At 37.2% G+C, this 23,002-nt stretch overlaps 1 protein-coding gene across 7 annotated transcripts in view; it reads left to right on the forward strand.

Annotated features, from left to right (window-relative positions):
* The window catches only part of CTNNA3 (catenin alpha 3), a 1,858,220-nt gene that overhangs the window by 1,797,010 nt on the left and 38,208 nt on the right, over positions 1–23,002 (forward strand). For all 7 annotated transcript variants that reach the window (XM_050805650.1, XM_050805648.1, XM_050805652.1 and 4 more), the window contains one exon: positions 4,069–4,203. In XM_050805650.1, the coding sequence (XP_050661607.1) occupies positions 4,069–4,203 (135 nt within the window). The remainder of the gene's footprint in view (positions 1–4,068; positions 4,204–23,002) is intronic.

Genomic DNA, 23,002 nt, shown 5'->3' on the forward strand with positions numbered 1-23,002 from the left:
TTGTCCTTTTTTACTGTTGTTGGTTTAAAGTCTTTTAAATCTAATATATTATTATATATTATATTTTAATATATTTTAAAATACCTATATTTTATCTAATATACTATGTTATATATTATATTTTAAATATATTTTAACATACATATATTTTATCTAATGTAATAGCCACTCCTCTTTTTTTTTTGTAGTTTAGTTTGCAAGATAGATATTTCTTCAACCCTTTACTTTGAGCTTCTAGATGCCATTATGTGTGAGATGGGTATCTTGAAGACAGCAGATTGGTGGATGTTTTTATTTTATCCAACTTGCCACTCTGTGCCTTTTAAGTGGAGTGTTTAGGCTATTCACATTCAAGGATAATATTAATATGCAAGATTTTGATCCTATCATGAAGTTGTTAGCTGGTTGCTTTGTATTTTCTATGGTTTGGTTGCTCTATAGGTCTGTGGGCTCTGTACTTAAGTGTGTTTTTGTGGTAGCAGGTGTCAGCTATTTTTTCCCCATGTTTAGAATTCCCTTAAGAGTCTCTGATAAGACTAGCCTAATGGTAATGAATTTTTTTAGTGCTTGTTTGTCTGGAAAATATTTTTGTTTCTCTTTCAGTGATAAAGCTTAGCCTGGTGGGATATGAAATTTTTGTTGGAATTTCTTTTCTTCAAGAATTCTGAAAATAGGCCCCCAGTCTGTCCCAGCTTATAAATAAAGTTTATGCAGGGAAGTCTGCTTTTAGCCTTTTGGGATTCCCTTTGTGTGTGTTCTGACCTTTTTCTCTAGCTACCTTTGTGATGTTTTTCTTTAGCGTTGACCTTGAATAGTCTGGTGATTATATGCCTTGGTCATGTTGCTTTTTGTATAGTATCTCACAAGCGTTCTCTGAATTTCTTGTATCTGGATGTCTACCTCTCCAGCAAAATTCGGAACATTTTCTTGATTTATCACTTCAAGTATTTTTTTCTAGATTGTTATCTTTTTCTCAGTCTCAGGAATGTCACTAATTTTTAGGTTTGGTCACTTTACGTAATCCCATATTTCTCAAAGACTTTGTTCATTTTTTTAAAAAATACATTTTCTTTATTTTTTTCTGACTGGGTCAATTCAAAAGACTGGTTTTCAAGATCTGTCATTCTTTCTTCTACTTAGTCCAGTTTATTGGTGAAGCTTCCAGTTGTATTTTGAAATTAAGTTAGTTTTTAAATTCCAGAATCTCTGATTGATATTTTAAAGATGTTTATCTCTTCCTTCATTTTCTGGATTGCTTTAAAATGTTTCTTTGTGTTAATTTTCTTTTTTTTTTTTTTTTTTTTTTTGAGACGGAGTCTCGCTCTGTCGCCCAGGCTGGAGTGCAGTGGCCGGATCTCAGCTCACTGCAAGCTCCGCCTCCCGGGTTCCCGCCATTCTCCTGCCTCAGCCTCCCGAGTAGCTGGGACTACGGGCGCCCGCCACCGCGCCCGGCTAGTTTTTTGTGTTTTTAGTAGAGACAGGGTTTCGCCGTGTTAGCCAGGATGGTCTCGATCTCCTGACCTTGTGATCCGCCCGTCTCGGCCTCCCAAAGTGCTGGGATTACAGGCTTGAGCCACTGCGCCCGGCCCTTTGTGTTAATTTTCAACCTCGTCTTGGATCTTATTGAACTTTTTTGCAATCCACACTTCAAATTCTCTATCTGTCCTTTCCAAGTTTCCACTTTTCTGGAGACCGTAGCTGGAGAGCTAGTATGGTATGTTGATGGTATTACTACATTTTGAATTTTCATGGTGCTAGAATTCTTACACTGGTTCTTTCTCATCTTGAGGCATTGATACTTCAAAATTTTGTAATTATATTTGTGCAGATATAATTTTTCTTTTCTTTCCCTATAATATTATTGATATTTTTTTTCTTTCCCTTTCCCACCTATTTTTCCCTAGGGGATGTGACTTTAGAGAAGGCTGGGTAAGGTCTTTTGGCTTAACTGGTGTACTCTACACCTTTCTGTCAGCAGGTTTTATATTGGGCCATGCAGTTCCATCTACAAGCCTGTAGACGGTGTGTATGGCTAATACTGCTGAGTGTATACCTCATCCTTGTTTACTAGCAGAAGCTCTATCTTGCCTCAGGCAATGGGCTTATTCTTGTAGTGCAAAGTGCTCTGAACTCCCTCCTCAGCCCCAGAGGTATTGGGAGCAATATGGGTAGGTCCAGACTGGCAGGTTTGCCTACAGATTCCCCTAAGGGCAGTCATGAGCACCAGTGCTGAAGGATAATCCAGTGAGTGGGTACCAAGCACCCAGAGGTATGCCTAGGCATGGAGCTGGGAAGCCTTCTTGTCCTCAAGTTCTCTACACACAGATTTGGGGTGGTCTAAACTCCTAATCCAGGGGACTAGGTGCTCCAGATGCCGGGAGATCTGCCTAGGCATGAAGCAGAAAGTCTCCTCTACATACCTGGATCCCTGCAGAGAAAGTGTGGGGTGGCTCAGGCTGTCAATCTGGGCAAACATGTACTTTGAATACCTGGAAATCTGCCTAAGCATGGAGTGGAGAGGGCCTGCTGCACCCTGATTTATGCACAGAAAGGGTGGAGAAGCTCAGCCTGCTGATTCAGGCAAGCTGGTGCTCTGAATGCCTGGAGATTTGTCTGGGTATGGTGCAAAGAGAGTCCTGATGCAGCATGATCTATGCCTAGGAAGGATGGACAGCTGAAGCTGTCCCAGCAGGTTTTATTATTTTATTTTTTATTTTTATTTATTTATTTTTTGACACAAGGTCTCACTCTTTTGCCCAGGCTGAAGTGCAGTGTCACAGTCATGGCTCACTGCAGCATTAACCTCTCAGGCTCAGGCAGTCCTCCCACCTCAGCCTCCTGAATAGCTGGGATCACACCTGGCTAATTTATTTTTATTTTTTGTAGAGATGGTGCCTCCCTATGTTCCCCAGGCTGACCTCAAATTCCTAGGCTCAAGGGATTTTCCTGTTTCAACTTCCCAAATTGCTAGGATTATAGGCATGAGTCACTGCATCTGGCATTCAGCATGTTTTAAATACACACAATTTTTAATAGAATTTGATTGCAATATTTACAGGTTATTTTTTTAACTTCCAAAAACATTTTCCTGCATCCTTTGAAACTCTATTTTCTTGAGACTGAGTAATGCTACATTATATTGATAGTCATTCTTATTTAGTCTTTCCATTATTTGGGGAATTTAGGTTATTTCCAAATTTTGCTATTATACATAATGCTACAACGAAGATCTTTGGATATAAATCACTGTCCACATTTCATTATTCTTATAAAAATTTACTAAAAGTGGAATTAAGTCAGAAGGGATTTCTATAAATCTATTATAATTGCATAGGAGAAAGAACACAAAGATTAAATCTTAACCAAAGCTATTTACCATGTTATGATAAAGCTCAAAGCTGTCCTCCAGGAAGTTCCTTCCAAAAGATAAAATGATGCAGGAGGCTGGTTTTCATAAGGAAATTTAATATTCTAAAACATGTGCCCTGTCTGCTTCTTGGCTTCAGTTAGATTCACACCTGTTATCTAAGGTAGAAATGATTTCCTTTGTCTATAACAGTTAAGAACATTGAATGCTGGAAGTAATAGAACATATTATGTTGCTGCATGTTTTTATGTCCTTTTGAGTAGCAAAGGACAGGCAATGCAGAACCATGAGTCTCAAAGAGCATTGTAATAGTAATTCTAGGAGTATTCTAATAGTAATTCTAGGTGAAAGAAATAATTACATTTTAAATATTTCTTTAGATTTACCTAAAAATATAATCTGAAGGCTTGTAACCTTTATCATAAATTAAAGGCAGCTATTTTATTTACCTTTTCATGTCTAAAAAGTATTTTAACATTTCTTTTGGCTAAGCTGAAGTAACTAAGGTTGCAAAATGAATAAACTATTATAATGGTAGAAGCATATCAGAATCTACTTGGACTTGAGCCGAGAAATGTTGCGCTATGAAAATAAAATTGCTGCCTTATAAGGTACCTGCCATGTGAATACTGTTTTTACTCACTTTGATCTACCTATTATTTATTCTGCTATATCCATTTTTATCTTCGATGCATATTTAGTGCCCAGATCCATCTTGCAAACAAGACTTGTTGGCCTACCTGGAACAGATTAAGTTCTACTCCCACCAACTGAAAATCTGCAGTCAGGTTAAAGCTGAGATCCAGAACCTGGGAGGAGAGCTCATCATGTCAGCTGTGAGTACCGCCTAGCATGTACATGATCACAGGTGGGAGATGCTTGAAACAGAGTAACTACACCCTTGCTTACATGACCAAATCTTGTAGGTAAAATTAGTTTAGAAAGACTAAATTGGAGTTTTTATTAAAAGCACATGTATTTAAACTAGCAGGAAATCTTAGCAGATATCTTTTAAAAAGGTTTAAAATGTTGTTTTTATTTACTTCAGAGATTAAAGAGTAAATCACGTTTTATAAGCCATTTGGATGAGAAATGCATGTTAATTTAAAGCATGACTTCAAAATGTGTACAGATGGAACTCCGAAATGAATCCTGTAATTTTTCTAAAAGAAATGCATGTGGAATTGCAAATTAATAAAAAGATTGCTTCACTGCTATTAATTGATATTCATTTCCCCCTATTTCTTTTTATAACATAAATGTTCATGTCTTGAGAGTTTTCATTTCCATATTTCCATATATATTTTCAGAACTGGAGTATGATAGAATTTATTAGAGTTGGAGGAAATTTCATAAATTCTTTGGTGGCCCTAAGTTTTAAGCTGCTGTAAATTACCATGGTAGAACTAATGTATAACTTTTCTACTCATCTTTTAATAGCAGTAGATCATTTCTCTGGAGAAGAAATGGTAATAAAATAATATTTGATATCTATATTGGATTCAGTTATCGGTGACTTTGAAAAGGACATGGACCAAGATTATAAATTTAAGTTTAAGTGGAACATTATAAATATTCTGGGAATTTGTATTTCTGAGAAAAATTTTTTTAGTTACACTAGTATATCTGTATATGTGTAATATATAGGGCCTCTATATCCTGGCATTGGACATTCCCTCAATGAGTTAATGTTCTGAAAGAGGACGTAATTATGAAAACACAAGCAAAGGATCACCATCAAAAGTAGAGGGCAGAGGCTGGTCACGGTGGTTCGTGCCTATAATCCCAGCACTTTGGGAGACTGGGGCATCTGGATCACTTGAGATCAGGAGTTTAAGACCATCCTGGCCAACATGGTGAAACCCTGTCTCTACTAAAAATAGAAAAATTAGTTTGGTGTGGTGGTGCATGCCTGTAATCCCAGCTACTCAGTAGTCTGAGGCATGAGAATTACTTGAACCCAGAAGGTGGAAGTTGCAGTGAGCCGAGATCACACCACTGCTCTCCAGCCTGGGCGACAGTGCAAGACTCCATCTCAAAAAAAAAAAAAAAAAAAAAAAAAAAAGTAAAGGGGAGGAAACCAATAGTGACTCTCTATCTCTTGCTAATATTTTATGTTAATCTTCACAATAACATGCCAGATGGATCACTTATTTATTTGTTCTGTTTTCTTTAACATATAAAGAAGTAAACTTAAGATGGGTTATATAGCTTCCCAAATGTCATACTAGTAAATGTCAGAGCTGAGTTTACCTTCAAAGGTCTATGTTTTCTCTGTTCAGAGAGACAACACTGAATCTGTGATGAAACTGAAAAACACAAGTCAAAAGTGAATAATTTGGAAATGATAAGATGGTATTGCATTCTAGCATTTTATTCCAGTGGTGGTTAGAGGGGGAAAAATAGTGTCTTTGATATTCAAATTTTATCAAAAATCCCACATAAACACAGTCAGTGTATTACTAGTGCCCTGTCCCTTTTCAAAGAAAAATGCATTTTACTTAGTCACAAGCCATGCAAACAGGAACATGCGTGTGTATCGACACATATACATACATGTATGTATATATACATTTATGTAGATACAGCATATATGTGTGTATAGATGCATATGTATTAATATGTATATATATTTTTAACTTCTGTGTATTCCTTTTGGCTTATTAAACATCCAGTCTTCATTTTCTCATTTAACATCATACTACGTTAAACATGTAAAAAAGTATATTCATTTGGAGGATAAACTCTTCCATTTACTTTTGTCATTTTCACACACTAATCATGCTTTATAAGGTCTAAATTTCATATAAATTTTATTTTTCAAATATACACTGTTTCATATTGTCTGAAGCTACGCTTTCAAAAAACATTTGGTAGAAGTTCAGCCTCTGCATAGCTGTTAAAATTTATTGGCGTTAATTATCCTTCCAAAATACAATTTCCTTTCTATATATAAACTGAGTTTGTATTCTTTCCTGTTTGGTATGATGATTCAAATTCATGAACTTTACATATATTACAGATAGATTAAGCAGGAGCTATTTAGAATCCATGATTTACAATTTAAAAGCTGAGTCATTATGTAAAATGAGGAATAGCATTGCAAATCCAAAACTATTTGTCATCGTCTCACTCACTATTCCCCATTAGAAAAAAATAAATCTGAAAAAAGAAAGCATTCCCCCTTTTGCATATCTTACTGCCATCTGTTTGCAGGTAGATCCTAGAAAGCTTTCTAAATACATTTCATTTATGCGTGCCAAAGCACACTTACTTTAATCTCTCAGTGACCCTGAGTTCCTGTCTTGTTCCTATTCTTTAAATTCAGAAGAAGATCTAATCTATCATTTTGCTATAAGATCTCTTGAAAAATGGCAAGCGTGATTCTAAAGCAGAGAGACACTAAAAATTACAGAAATGTGGTATTCAAAACTACAGACTATTCAAAGTTTACTAAATAAAGCTGGCATCCCACGATTAGGTTCACGAAACATTGCTTTACCTAATATAGTGGGTTAAAAATAAGTAGGTATGAATGGAATGCATTTCTATAGTGAACGGGCAGTACATTCTGTTCTGGGTCTGAGGTGTGAAGGTTTAGGATAAAGAAGATGAATTAATAAAATAAAATAACCTGAAAGATATTGTCATAATACACCATTTAATTAAAATTATTCCCCAATCATTCTTACATCTGTATTGCAAGCACTCATCTTGAAGTTGCATGTTTTACCTGTATAGAGACAAAGTATATGTAGTTCATTCAAATCCATTACTATGAATTGAGCCCCTCTCTGTGCAAGGCATAGTAGTACATCTGAGGGATGTAAAGATGATTATATGGTAATGTCCTTAAGATACTGAAATGCATAAAAAAATAAGAAACCTAAAATGTACCTGAATATACAAAAAAGACTCCAGAACACTGTAATAAACCATACAATATTGGTATGTACAAATGTACGTGTATAGCATGTGAGGAAATAATTTATTTGATGTGCAGAGCAGGTAAGAGAAAGCTTCGCAAGTCGCTCAAATCTGCTTTGGGCCTTGATTAATAAGTAGAAAACAAATGTGTACTTATAGGAGGAGGAGAGGGAAAGGATTTGAGATAGAGGGGACAACTGAAATAAAACAGAGATAGGAAAGACATGGCATGTTACAGACATGGCAGGCAGTCTGACGTGACTGAAAACAACTTTACTTGGTACTCTTGGTGTGTGTGTTGTGGAATAAGGGTGGGTGGGCGAGTAGAGCAAAAGTTTGTAAAGGAAACTGGGAATGTTTTGAAAGGATCATTTATAATTTAATTTTACCCTGTAGGCAATTGAGAGTAATTAACAATTTCTTAGTTTGAGATGGGCATTAATAAATCTATGCATTTCAAAGCTAACATTTTTTAGACAGGGAAGTGATAGATTAGAAAGATAAGGGACTAGAGGATTGAGGCCTATTTAGGAATGACTTTTAAAAATTAGTTTAAGATGTTTATTGCAGCACTATTCACAATGGCAAAGACTTGGAACCAACCCAAATATCCATCAATGATAGACTGGATTAAGAAAATGTGGCACAAATACACCATGGAATACTACACAGCCATATAAAAGGATGACTTCATGTCCTTTGCTGGGACATGAATGAAGCTGGAAACCATCATTCTCAGCAAACTAACACAGGAACAGAAAACTGAACACCACATGTTCTCACTCGTAAGTGGGAGTTGAACAATGAGAACACATGGACACAGGGAGGGGAACGTCACACACCAGGGCCTGTCAGAGGGTGGGGGCTAGGGGAGGGATAATATTAGGAGGAATACCTAATGTAGGTGATGGGTTGATGGGTGCAGCAAACCACCAGGGTATGTGTATACCTATGTAACAAAACCGCATGTTCTACACATGTAACCCAGAACTTAAAGAATAATAATAATAATAATAATAATAATAATAAAATTAGTCTAAGAGAGAAACAGTGAGAACTTACCTAAGACAATATTGATGAGAATGGAAAGGAGTGTATCTATACAAGGAACAATTCTGAGGAAAATATGTTTAGAGTCAATTATCCATTGGGTGCTAAGGGTGAAAAAGAAGAAAGAATTAAGAATTTCCTAAAGGTTTGGAGGTTAAATAGTTTACTTAGTCAACAACGGCATCGTTAACTAAACAGTATATATAGAAGGAAGACCATGTTACAGTGAGTATGGAAACTCATTCAGGTTTTGCTTGTTGAATTGAAGTGACTAAGGGGCATCCAAGGAGAAGGGTTTAGGGGAAGTTGGGTCTTTGGTTCTGGAACTTAGGAAAGAGGTATGAAAGAGAAATATATGGGACCATCCAGTGAAAATATGTTGGATGCCATTTTTTTAAAAAATAGCTGAGACAGTAATCCAGTAACAACTTTTTTCACAGAGTGATTCCAGTGTACCTTTATAAGATTCTGAGACTTGACTGTGGCAGTTAAAACTAATTGGGAGTTTACTGTCTCCATAAAGTGAGCCTGCGAATGGGCAGTCTAGAACTGTTATGACAGCTTCACAAAGTCACCAGGGAATCAGGCACTTTTGTCTTTCAGCTTCACTTTTCTTGGCTTCTGGCTGTCGTTATTATCAAGGTCAAAAATATGGCTTATGCAGCTCGAGCAATGACTTGTATATTCCAGGCAGTAGGAATAAAGAGAAAATGAAGCAAACATTCCTTACACTTTTAAAGGGACCTTCCAGAAGGTCCCTTTCAAATACTTTTTTTTTTTTTAACAAACTATTGGCTGGAGCGTAGTCATATTGTTATATTTAACTGCAAGGTATGCTACGAAATATAGATTTTGTATGTTTGTTTGTGTTTTAATCCTGCACATTGCTTTCCCCAGTATAATCAGAGTTCTATTTCTATGAAAAAGAGAATGGATGTTGGGTGGCAGCTAACAGTTTCTATCATATTCCTTGTATGATTACCAAAATCACAGCAGTACACATATCAAATCATCTTTTTGCACATATTCCCTTCTAGACTATAAAGTCCTTGAATATTTTTACATGATTGATGGTGCAGTGACCAATGACTACAAAAGATGCAACCTGCAAAATTATGCAGGTTGGCTTAGCCTTAAAAGTACACATTGGGTTTTGCATTTAGAAGGTGTTTTTATATCTTTGTTAAAGCAGTATCAGTAATATGGTGAAGGCAAAAATTATATCATGATCAGTTGAGTACTGAGTATGCAATGACAGAGAAAATATGGTGGCACAGACTCAATTTTCCAAAAGTTTGAAGTTGAAAGGAATAAAAGAGAGATAAAGAAAGAGAAAGAGATTTGAGGGTCAGAGCAGACAGAATCACCAAAAGCATTTTTGTTTGTTAATATTTTTATTTATATACTGCTTAAAGTGGCAGTAATTGAGAAATGTTTAGGTAAAGAACAAAAAGCAGCCAGAAGAGAATGAACCTGTGAAAAATTAAGACTATGACTGATGGAATAAAGTCACAAATGAGAGAATGTAAGATTAGAAAAGGTAGAAAGATTAGGTTTGGAAAAAAAAAGAAAAAAGAGCTCTTCTCAGCCAGGATGAAGTTGAATTAAAATATAATCACATTTATTAAATAAAGAAAATGTGGTACATATACACCATGGCATACTACGCAGCCATATAAAAGAATTTAATTGTGTCCTTCACATCCACATGAATGCAGCTGGAGGCCATTATCCTATGCAAATTAATGCTAAAACAGAAAATCAAATACTGCATATTCTCACTTACAAGTGGGAGCTCAACATTGATTACACAGGGACATAAAGATGGGAACAATAGATACTGGAGTCTCTAAAAGGTAGGAGGGGGAGAGGGGTAAGAGTTGAAAAAATTCCTATTGGGTACTATGTTCAATATTTGAGTGATGAAATTAATAGAAGCCCAAACCTCAGCATCATGCTATATACCCTTGTAACAAAACTGCACATGTATCCCCTGAATCCTAAAAATAAAAAAAAAAATTGATTTAGTCTAACTTAAAAAAAGATATAATCACATTTATAGAAATGAATGAAAGGTTGAAGAATTTCTTGCTAATAAATCCCATGTTTGGTAAAATGGAAAGAGTAGTTTCCCGTTAAAATTAAGATTTGATCACTATATTCAAGATCCATTTTAGCAATAGAACAAAATATGGATGTCCACATCTCAATCACTTTTCTTTAATGCTGCTTAGAAGAGAAAATAACCTAAGTTCACAGCAATTTTTTGAGATAATGAACAGAGATAGCATATACTAGACATTTTTTACCAGAGCCAAGCTACAGGACATTGTCTGGATTGTGGAACCTGACCTAGCTTCAATTCACATGGAAATGAAGCCAGTTTGGCCTTCCAGCTGCTATCCTTTCTCAAATAAAGAGGGGAGTTGCCAGGTACGGTAGCTCAGGACTGTAATCCCAGCACTTTGAGGCTGAGGCAGGTGGATTGCTTGAGCACATGAGTTCAAGACCAGCCATGGGCAGCATGACCAATCCCGTTTCTACAAAAAATACAAAAATTAACCAGGTGTGGTGGTGTATGCCTGTGGTCCCAGCTACTCGGGAAGCTGAGGTGAGAGGATGACCTGAACCCAGGAGGTGGATGTTGCAGTGGGCTGAGATCATGCCACTGCATTCCACCCTTGGTGATAGAGCCAGACCTTGTCTCAAAACACTAAAAAAGGGAGGAGGTTCCAAGATGGCCAAATAGGAACAGCTCCAGTCCACAGCACCCAGGATGACTGACTCAGAAGATGGGTGATTTCTGCATTTCCAACTGAGGTACCAGGTTCATCTCCCTGGGGCTTGTCAGACAGTGGGTGTAGCCCATGGAGTATGAGCCAAAGCAGAGAGGGACATTGCCTCGCCTGGGAAGCACAAGGAGTCAGGGAATTCCCTTTCCTAGCCAAAGGAAGGCGTGACGGACGGTAACTGGAAAATCGGGACACACCCTAATATTGTGCTTTGCCAATGGTCTTAGCAAATGGCACACCAGGAGAGTACATCCTGCGCCTGGCTTGGAGGGTCCCATGCCCAGAGAGCCTCACTCACTGCTAGCATAGCAGTCTGAGATTGAACTGCAAGGAGGCAGTGGGGCTGCGGAAGGGGCATCCGCCACTGCTGCGACTTGAGTAGGTAAACAAAGCTGTCAGGAAGCTTGAACTGGGTGGAACCCACCACAGCTCAAGGAGGCCTGCCTGCCTCTGTAGACTCCACCTCTGGGGGCAGGGCATAACTGAACAAAAGGCAGCAGAAACTTCTGCAGACTTAAACATCCCTGTCTGACAGCTTTGAAGAGAGTAGTGGTTCTCCCAGCATGGAGTTTGAGATCTGAGAATGGACAGACTGCCTCTTTAAGTGAGTCCCTGACCCCCGAGTAGCCTAACTGGGAGACACCTCATACAGCCAGGTGCCAACTGACACCTCATACAGCCAGGTGCCCCTCTGAGACGAATCTTCCAGAGGAATGATCAGGCAGTAACATTTGCTGTTCTGCAATATTCGCTATTCTGTAGCCTCCTCTGGTGATACCCAGGCAAACAGGGTCTGGAGTGGACCTGCAGCAAACTCCGAGACCTGCAGCTGAGGGTCCTGACTGTGTGAGAAGGAAAACTAACAAACAAAAAGGACATCCACACCAAAACCCCATCTGTACGTCACCACCGTCAAAGACCAAAGGTAGATAAAACCACAAAGATGGGGAGAAACCAGAGCAGAAAAGCAGAAAATTCTAAAAATCAGAGCACCTCTTCTCCTCCAAAGGAGCGCAGCTCCTCGCCAGCAGTGGAACAAAGCTAGACAGAGAATGACTTTGATGAGTTGAGAGAAGAAGACTTCAGATGATCAGTAATAACAAACTTCTCTGAGCTAAAGGAGGATGTTCGAACCCATCGCAAAGAAGCTAAAATCCTTGAAAAAAATATTACACAAATGGTTACCTACAATAAACAGCATCAAGAAGACTTTAAATGACCTGATGGAGCTGAAAACCATGGCACAAGAACTGCGTAGTGCATACACAAGCTTCAGTAGCCGATTCAATCAAGTGGAAGAAAGGGTATCAGTGATTGAAGATCAAATGATTGAAATGAAATAAGAAGAGAAGTTTAGAGACAAATAAAAAGTAAAATGAAATGAACAAAGCCTCTGAGAAATATGGGACAATGTGAAAAGACCAAATCTACGTCTGATTGGTGTACCTTAAAGTGACAGGGAGAATAGAACCAACTTGGAAAACACTCTTCAGGATATTATCCGGGAGAACTTACTAACCAGCAAGGCAGACCAACATTCAAATTCAGGAAATAATAGAGAATGCCACAAAGATACTCCTATTGAAAAGCAACTCCAAGACACATAATTGTCAGATTCACCAAAGTTGAAATGAGGAAAAAATGTTAAGGGCAGCCAAAATGTAAAGACCATCAATGCTAGGAAGAAACTGCATCAACTAATGAGCAAAATAACCACCTAACATCATAATGACAGGATCAAATTCACACATAATAATATTAACCTTAAATGTAAATGGACTAAATAGTCCAATTAAAAGACACAGACTGGCAAATTGGATAAAGAGTCAAGACTATCAGTGTGCTGTATTCAGGAGACCCATCTCATGTGCAGTGACACACATAGGCTCAAAATAAAGGGATGGAGGAAGATCTACCAAGCAAATGAAAAAAAAGAAAAGAAAAAAAAGCAGAGTTGCAATCCTAGTCTCTGATAAAACAGACTTTAAACCAAACAAAGATCAAAAGAGACAAAGAAGGCTATTGCATAATGGTAAAGGAATCAATTCAACAAGAAGAACTACCCTAAATATACATGCACCCAATAGAGGAGCACCCAGATTCATAAAGCAAGTCCTTAGAGACCTACAAAGAGACTTAGACTCCCACACAACAATAATGGGAGACTTCAACACCCCACTTCAACATTACACAGATCAACGAGACAGAAAATTAACAAGGATATCCAGGAATTGAACTCAGCTCTGCATCAAGTGGACCTAATAGACATCTACAGAACTCTCCACCCCAAATCAACAGAATATACTTTCTTTCAGCACCACATCGCACTTATTCCAAAGTTGACCACAGAGTTGGAAGTAAGGCACTCCTCAGCACATGGAAAAGAAAAGAAATTATAACAAACTTTCTCTCAGACAACAGTGCAATCAAACTAGAACTAAGGATTAAGAAACTCACTTAAAACTTCTCAACTATATGGCAACTGAACAACCTGCTCCTGAATGACTACTGGGTACATAATGAAATGAAGGCAGAAATAAAGGTGTTCTTTGGAACCAATGAAAACAAACACACAACATACCAGAATCTCTGGGACACATTTAAAGCCATGTGTAGAGGGAAATTTATAGCACTAAATGCCCACAAGAGAAAGCAGGAAAGATCTAAAATTGACACCCTAACATCACAATTAAAAGAACTAGAGAAGCAAGAGCAAACACATTCAAAAGCTAGCAGAAGGCAAGAAATAACTAAGATCAGAGCAGAATGGAAAGAGATAGAGACACAAAACACCCTTCAAAAAATCAATAAATCCAGGAGGTGGTTTTTTGGAAAGATCAACAAAATTGATAGACCACTAGCAAGACTAATAAAGAAGAAAAGAGAAAGAATCAAATAGATGCAATAAAAAAATGATAAAGGGGATACCACCATCGATCCCACAGAAATACAAGATACCATCAGAGAATACTATAAACACCTCTATGCAAATAAACTAGAAAATCTGGAAGAAATGGATAAATTCCTGGACATACACACCCTCCCAAGACTAATCCAGGAATAAGTTGAATCCCTGAATAGACCAATAACAGGCTCTGAAATTGAGGCAATAATTAATAGCCTACCAACCAAAAAAAATCCAGGACCAGATGGATTCACAGCTGAATTCTACCAGAGGTACAAGGAGGAGCTGGTACCATTCCTTCTGAAACTATTCCAATCAATAGGAAAAGAGGGAATCCTCCCTAACTCATTTTATGAGGCCGACTTCATCCTGATACCAAAGCCTGGCAGAGACACAACAAAAAAAGAGAATTTTAGACCAATATCCCTGATGAACATCAATGCAAAAATCCTCAATAAAATACTGGCAAACCGGATTCAGCAGCACACCAAAAAGCTTATCCACCAGGATCGAGTTGGCTTCATCCCTGGGATGCAAGGATGGTTTAACATAAGCAAATCAGTAAATGTAATCCATCATATAAACAGAACCAAGGACAAAAACCACATGATTATCTCAATAGATGCAGAAAAGACCTTTGACAAAATTCAATAGCCCTTCATGCTAAAAACTCACAATAAATTAGGTATTGATGGGATGTATCTCAAAATAATAAGAGCTATTTATGACAAACCCACAGCCAATATCACAGTGAATGAGCAAAACTGGAAGCATTCCCTTTGAAAACCGGCATAAGACAGGGATGCCCTCTCTCACCACACCTATTCAACATAGTGTTGGAATTTCTGGCCAGGGCAATCAGGCAGAAGAAAGAAATAAAGTGTATTCAGTTAGGAAAATAGGAAGTCAAATTGTTTCTGTTTGCCGATGACATGATTGTATATTTAGAAAACTCCATTGTCTCAACCCAAAATCTCCTTAAGCTAATAAGCAACTTCAGCAAAGTCTCAGGATACAAAATCAATGTGCAAAAATCACAGTCATTCCTATACACCAATAACAGACAAACAGAGAGCCAAATCATGAGTGAACTCCCATTCACGATTACTTTAAAGAAAGTAAAATACCTAGGAATCCAACTCACAAGGGATGTGAAGGACCTCTTCAAGGAGAACTGCAAACCACTGCTCAACGAAATAAAAGATGACACAAACAAATGGAAGAACATTCCATGCTCATGGATAGGAAGAATCAATATCGTGAAAATGTACATACTGCCCAAGGTAATTTAAAGATTCAATGCCATCCCCGTCAAGGTACCAATGACTTTCTTCACAAAATTGGAAAAAAACTACTTTTAAACTCATATGGAACCAAAAAAGAGCCCGCATTGCCAAGACAATCCTAAGCCAAAAGAGCAAAGCTGGAGGCATCACGTTACCTGACTTCAAACTATACTACAAGGCTACAGTAACCAACACAGCATGGTACTGGTACCAAAACAGAGATATAGACCAATGGAACAGAACAGAACCCTCAGAAATAACACTACACATCTACAACCATCTGATCTTTGACAAACTTGACAAAAACAAGAAGTGGGGAAAGGATTCCCTATTTAATAAATGGTGCTGGGAAAACTGGCTAGCCATATGTAGAAAGCTGAAACTGGATCCCTTCCTTACACCTTATACAAAAATTAATTCAAGATGGATTAAAGACTTAAATGTTAGACCTAAAACTTTAAAAACCCTTGAAGAAAACCTAGGCAATACCATTCAGGACATAGACATGGGCAAGGACTTCATGACTAAAACACAAAATACAATGGCAACAAAAGTCAAAATTGACAAATGGGATCTAATTAAACTAAGGAGCTTCTGCACAGCAAAAGGAACTACCATCAGAGTGAACAGGCAACCTACAGAATGGGAGAAAATTTTTGCCATCTACCCATCTGACAAAGGGCTAATATCCAGAATCTACAAAGAGCTCAAATAAATTTACAAGAAAAAAAAACCCCATCAAAAAGTGGGTGAAGGATATGAAGAGACACTTCTCAAGATAAGACATTTATGCAGCCAACAGACACATGAAAAAATGCTCATCTTCACTGGCCATCAGAGAAATGCAAATCAAAACCACAATGAGATACCATCTCACACCAGTTAGAATAGTAATCATTAAGAAGCCAGGAAACAACAGATGCTGGAGAGGATGTGGAAAAATAGGAACACTTTTACACTGTTGGTGGGAGTGTAAACTAGTTCAACCATTGTGGAAGACAGTGTGGTGATTCCTCAAGGACCTAGAACTAGAAATACCATTTGACCCAGCCATCCCATTACTGGGTATATACCCAAAGGAGTATAAATCATGCTAATATAAAGACACATGCACATGTATGTTTATTGTGGCACTATTCACAATCGCAAAGACTTCAAACCAACCCAAATGTCCATCAATGATAGACTGGATTAAGAAAATGTGGCACATATACACCATGGAATACTATGCAACCATAAAAATGATGAGTTCATGTCCTTTGTAGGGACATGAATGAAGCTGGAAACCATCATTCTGAGCAAACTATCACAAGGACAGAAAACCAAGCACCGCATCTTCTCACTGATTGGTGGAAATTGGACAACGAGAACACTTGGACACAGGGTGGGGAATATCACCCACCGGGGCCTGTCATGGAGTTGGGGGAGGGGGGAGGGATAGCATTAGGAGATATACGTAATGTAAATGACGAGTTAATGGGTGCAGCACACCACCTTGGCACATGTATACATATGTAACAAACCTGCACGTTGTGCACATGTACCCTAGAACTTAAAGTATAATATTAAAAAACACTAAAAAAATAAAGAGGGGAGTATACAAAAATTTCTATGGAAAATACACTGTTGCAGTTCAGTTTCCATAGTCATCCTGATGTACAAAGGTCTTAAATTAGAAATAGAATAAAAAATACGACTCTAAGAACATTAAAATGTATCCGAGTTACCTCAAGGCATTCCCATGATGGAACATATTCTTCATCAACTGCTCACCTAGCGTTCCTATACACCATGCCTAGTGGGAAACTGTTGTATTTTGTAAAAGGACACTTGCTATATAAGAAATAAATAGTGTTATTCTAGCCTGTGTATATGAAAAAGGAAATTCAGGAATAAAAATCAATTAATTAGAACGTTTTTAAACCCTTAAAATTACCCTTTCCCCAAATGTCATGCTTTTGGGCCAGCATTTTTTTTTTTTTTTTTTTTTTTTTTTTTTGGTACTGCTCAAGACTGATTAATTATGTAACCACTCTGTTCTGTGGGTTTCTTTTAATGTGTTTAATCACGTTCTCTTACCCTGAGGCAGGTGTGCCAAAGCCACAATTTAAAACATTGGATAATAAAAAAAACTAATCAGTCAAGGAGGAAAGATCAGCAAGATTGAAAATTCGCCGAACAACTGCAACTCAGCTTCAAAGGAAATCAAGGGGCAGTGTTCATTCAATTAGGAAAGATAGAGAACAGCAACAATCCAGCTATTGACCAAAAGAGCCACGAGGGCCTACAGAATGTAGGCAATCAAGTACTTACAGAATGACAGTAGGTTAATGTGCTTGCTTTGTTAAAGCATTAAGGAAAATAGTTAATGAGCTTTCTGAACCTACTGCAATCATTTGTAGACAGGAAGATAATGGGGAATTCTTTAAGAATTGGAAAATTAACTGAAATATTTATAGAGAAAGAGGGGAAGAAGTATGAAGTGGAAGGGAGAGAAGCAAAAGAAATGAAGGGGAAAGGAGGGGAAGCAAGAAGAGGAGGAATAAAAGAAAGAGAAAGGAAAGAGAAGAAAGAAGATGCTTCAGTAAATTCAACCCTATTAAGTATTGCTTTTTGTTTGTTTTTTATCTTAAGCAGGAGGCACATGGAAGTAATCAGACCTTAATAATTTAAAGAATATACTTCAAAAAATGTATGTGGGGTGCTCTTCTTCCTTTTTACTTTTGTATTGCATTGTAACAAAGTGGACTAAGGAATTTCCTTTTTATCTATGTAAACTAATATTACAATGAAATGGATTTTCTTTCTGATTGTGCAATGCATTCAGTTATAATGGTACTTGAAGGAACCTTAGAAATAATCTCTTTATGTTATAACTATCTATCTCATATTCATTTTATAAACAATGAAATAGCTCAGGGATTTTTAATGACTTATTCTGGTTCACAAAGATAGCTATGGGCAGAGCCAGGACCAGAATCTAGAATCTCATGTTCTTTACTTCATTGCTACTGAAATGAAGCCCTATGACCTCTCAGTGACTTTAGTGGTGAGATGACAGGGATGGGAGGTAGGAGGGGAGTGGGTGGTATTAGCATACCCTGCTAGATGGTTGCTACATATATCAAGAGCTAAAGAATGATTTTAATTGAAAGATGTGGGGAAACACGGACTAGAGCACAGTATTAATAATAGTGATGATTTAATGATTCTGGATTCTTAAGAAGAACTAATCAGAACACACACTTCAGCCTCAAAATGAGGAGCTAACAATAGGCAATAGAAAAGCTGCTGGACCCCACATTATAAGACCTGTTATAGTCTAGACATTAATCTCTTTGGGTCCATTACTTCATCAAGTTTGGGATGAAATGAGCTTTGTGGTTCCTTCCAAATCAGAATCTCTGATCTTATTTTCCTTTGTTGTACCTTTCCCTTCACAGTTTCTATCCAAATTACTCCTCTCAGTACCAACTGACAAATTATATTATGCAACAGAAGGCAGTTTTGTTTCATTTTGATTGATTTTAAGAGGGTGCTTCTCCAATTTTGCTTAAGCAATCTGCATCAGTGAGAATGAGATCAGCTCCTTTAGGAGTTACCTGCTAATTGCAAACCTAGAAAAAAAGTACATATGTACCAAAATGGTGCAATATATTATTTATGATTTGAGAATTGATTTGACATGACTTTACTGAGATTGCTGTGGTATCTCTCACAAATGGCAGTGATCTGTTTTGTGAAATTAGATCCCTTTTGTGCAATTATATATATAGAAAAAACATCTGGATGAAGCACACACACACAAACCTGGATCTGGACATGGGAAGGAAAGAAATGAAGGGGGAAAATAAAGTATAGATGTGATGTGAGAGTCTCTACTGTTAAATGTACTCCTTACAATAATTGCTATATTCTTATTCATTTGTCAAATAGTTCCATATTATTCAAAAGGAATTTTGCCTGAATTTAAAACTTTATGTAAACAATTATTTCTGTTCTAGAGTAAATAATTAGCTTAGTTGTTATCAATCCTTAGAAAAGATGGAGGGGATTAATTATTTCTCTTGTATGCTAAACAACCTGAACTGTAGAACTTCAAAGCCAGAGATGAAATGAGAGGCCACGAAAGTGAACAAGATGTATTTGACAACTGTAGGAATGTGCCAAATTCCCCATTAGGCAAAGTGCTGCTGAAGGAAAAGAACAGAGCTGGATGCAGACATCCTGATGTTCACGAGTTTAGTTGAAAGCCAGGGAAAAACACAGCAGAAAAGGGGAGAGAAGACAAAAAAAATCAAGTAGCTGAAGATTCTAGGACAGCAAAGTGCTGGTGTCAAAATCTATAAAGGCAGAACTGAAAGCAGATGTGGAAAAAGGCACAAGACTGTATGGATGACATTTTCAAAAGTAGTCATTTCGGTCTATGACTCATGCTGAATTCATGCTTGCTGTTGCATAATATGAAAGAATACTAAAGTCACAGGATAAAAACTGCGAGGTTGTATGTGTGTGTTCTCTAGCAAAATCAGTGAAATTACACATTTTCCCCTTATGATTACTGATGTCTGAATGTTGTTAATAGCAAATCAAATTGTGAGTAATAATTATTAAACATTGATTTTTTCATGCTTTCATCTATTCCACAGTTTCTCATCTGTGGCACTATTGACTTTGGGGGCTGGATAATTCTTTGATGTGGGGGGCTTCCTTGCACATGTTTAACAACATTTCCAGTCTCCACCCACTCTGATGCCAGTGGCCCATCCCCTTACCTGGCAGTTACCCATTTTCCTGCTACTGTGAGTGTTGGCTGCTAACATCTCCTAGCTGCTCCTTTTTCTGGACAATGTTGTCAGCCAAACAGGAGTCACTATGTGTGGGTGGTTATGCACCACCACCCCTGCATGCTCTGACAACCAATCGCTAATAACTGACTGAAAGAAGGATACAAAGCTCAGACTCCTTGCCTCAAGATGGAACCAACTCTGCTGTGCAATTTCACAGCCCACTCTGAGGTCAGGTAAAGCTAGTCTCAGACTGAGATTAATAATGTTCTTATTAGTTCCATACCCTACCTCCCCATGCTTTTTTCTTCCCTCCCCTTCTGAGAACAGACCTTCAGTAAAGCACATGAGCAAATTTCTCTCATGCTCTCTTTGTGGGTACCTACTCAAGAGACAAATAGTAGCATCATTGTGTCCTTTACTGTCACTTTGTAGGTGGAGAAAAGATGACAGGAGTATTTGCTGATTTGGTGAATACTCTTATTGACACACACACACACACACACGTATTTTTTTTTCTCTATCCTCCCAACAGTGCTACAAGTAAACTTACGATATTTTGTTGACAAGAAAAGAAAGGCTAATAAATGGACATAACTTTCCAAAGGTCACATGGTTAGTAAGTGATGGAGTGAAAATGTGAATTCGGGCTTTATTTTCAGAGCTCTTTGTGTCATTCCATGCTAACATGTATTTATTCTCATTTTGCCTGCACTGAAACACCACCACAGAGATGAATGAGCAAGGTCTTTGTTCTCTAGAAATGCAGCCAGAAAGAAAAGACAAGCAAAAATAATAATAAATTATAAGAAGTTTTATTTCATAAATAGAATTTGTTTCCACCTGCTTCTGAAAAATTGTGACAGTTTCAGAAATCAAGAAAAATATAAAAATTTGAAACTCAAAATAGAAACAAGCTCTAAAGAATGTCCAAAAGTATAGAGACTTTTGAGATTAGTTACTCTAGATTAGTATACTCAACTATAAATTAATAAGTAATTATAGTTTAGAGTTGTCATTACTTGTTGACAGACAGCAAGTCTGTCTTCTAGACATTTCTTAAGACAGAACATTTTTTCAGGCTTCAAATTTAAAGATAAACTTATTGTGTATGGTAATTATTTGAATAACAAATGGTAACTTGATGAACAATGTCCTAACCTAGGAGTCTACAAAAGACAGAAATGTTCAAATAGATATTTCTATGTTGACCCTCAATTAAACCTGAAGTTACATTAAATTTCAACTTAGTGAAGGCTCTTTAGCATGGATTTGTGGTAATAATACGACCTGGAAGTGTTACTTTTTGATAATCTAGCTAATCTCACACACACACACACAAAGAAAAAAAAAAAAACTAACAACCCTAGAGGAATAAGCGCATTAAGTTTTCTCTGCAATAGTTGATGTCTTGAGGAAGCTTTGGTCAAGCCCTGGGTCGCAGGCAATCTGTGGTTGAGTTTTCTAATAACATTCAGTATTTTTAAAAAAGTGATCTATACTCTCTCTATGTATATACTCATACATTGTGCCGATGTTGAGCACCTATTATGTAGGGGGGCTGTGCACACGCATGTGCTCACATGGTATTTCTTATTACTGACTACAAAACTGGCTTTCTCTCATGCAAGTTTTAGGACCCTCATTTATACTTCCAACAAAGTGTAGAGTTCAAGTCTAGTCCTCTTCAACACAGAGATAAATTATGTATATGCTAGCCTCAGGCTGTCATTCACATAACATGGAATTCATATTATTGAAAAATGTGTAAAAAAGGTTTATTTCAGTCAATAACACTGAATTAGGCAACTTAGGCTAGGTTATGCTATGGTAACAGCTACCAATTCTCAGTGACTCAACACAACCAAATTTTAAATTTCCCTTGCATTTAAGTTTGATACAGGTTGGTAGGGAGATTTTCTCTACATTTTTACATATGGACCAGGGATTTATGTACTTCTGGAATCTCCCTAATGAGGCCTCTATCATTTGTGTACATGGAAAGGGAAGAATAGAAGGGTTGCTCACTGGACAATAAATACCTTCCAGGAGGGAAATTCCACAACATGTAAGTTGCCTAGCGTAGTGTCCAGCATGTAGCAGGTGCCCATTAAATATTTGTGATTATTATTAATAATAGTTGTAGTAGTCATGACAGTAGTCATGGAATTCTCTAATACTGGATAGATGTTAAATTTGCCCTAAAGTGATATTATTCACTGATATATTTCATCTAATTGATATAAGAGTTATTTCAAATTATGTGTAAAGAAAAAAGGTAAGAAAATGCCCTAACTTTAGCAGACTCATTCCTCTACCTATTGTGAAACTGTTTTTTGTCCATTCCTGTTTTAGCAGCAACATGTGGCGTAGGCTTTGAGGAAGAATAATGTTCTCTGCTTCTGTACCAAGATTAGGGTTTGTTTCAGATATAGCTGATGAGTAATGGATGAATTGTACAAAAAAAAAAAAGAGAGAGACTTAGGCTGTCATTAACTGTATTCAGCACCAGGGAAAAGCTCCTCAGAAGGATGGTTGGACTTTAATCTATTTGTTCCTAATACAAATGGAGACATTTAGCCCTGAGATTTGAACAATAGCCATAGAGACATTTTTATTTGCTTTTAGAGTGTTTACATAAGTGTTACATGGGGAGGGGGAAGGAGGGAGGAATAGCATTAGGAGATATACCTAATGTAAATGACAAGTTAATGGGTGCAGCACACCAACATGGCACATGTATACATATGTAACAAACCTGCACGTTGCGCACGTGTACCCTAGAACTTAAAGTATAATAAAAAAAAAGAAAAAAATATTCAATTATTCTACAGAATAGAACTTTAGCTACCTAGAAATTCAAAGAAGTCATTTTTGGCAAGATTAAC

This window comes from Macaca thibetana, chromosome 9, assembly GCF_024542745.1.
Source record: "Macaca thibetana thibetana isolate TM-01 chromosome 9, ASM2454274v1, whole genome shotgun sequence".
NCBI classification, from domain to species: domain Eukaryota; kingdom Metazoa; phylum Chordata; class Mammalia; order Primates; family Cercopithecidae; genus Macaca; species Macaca thibetana.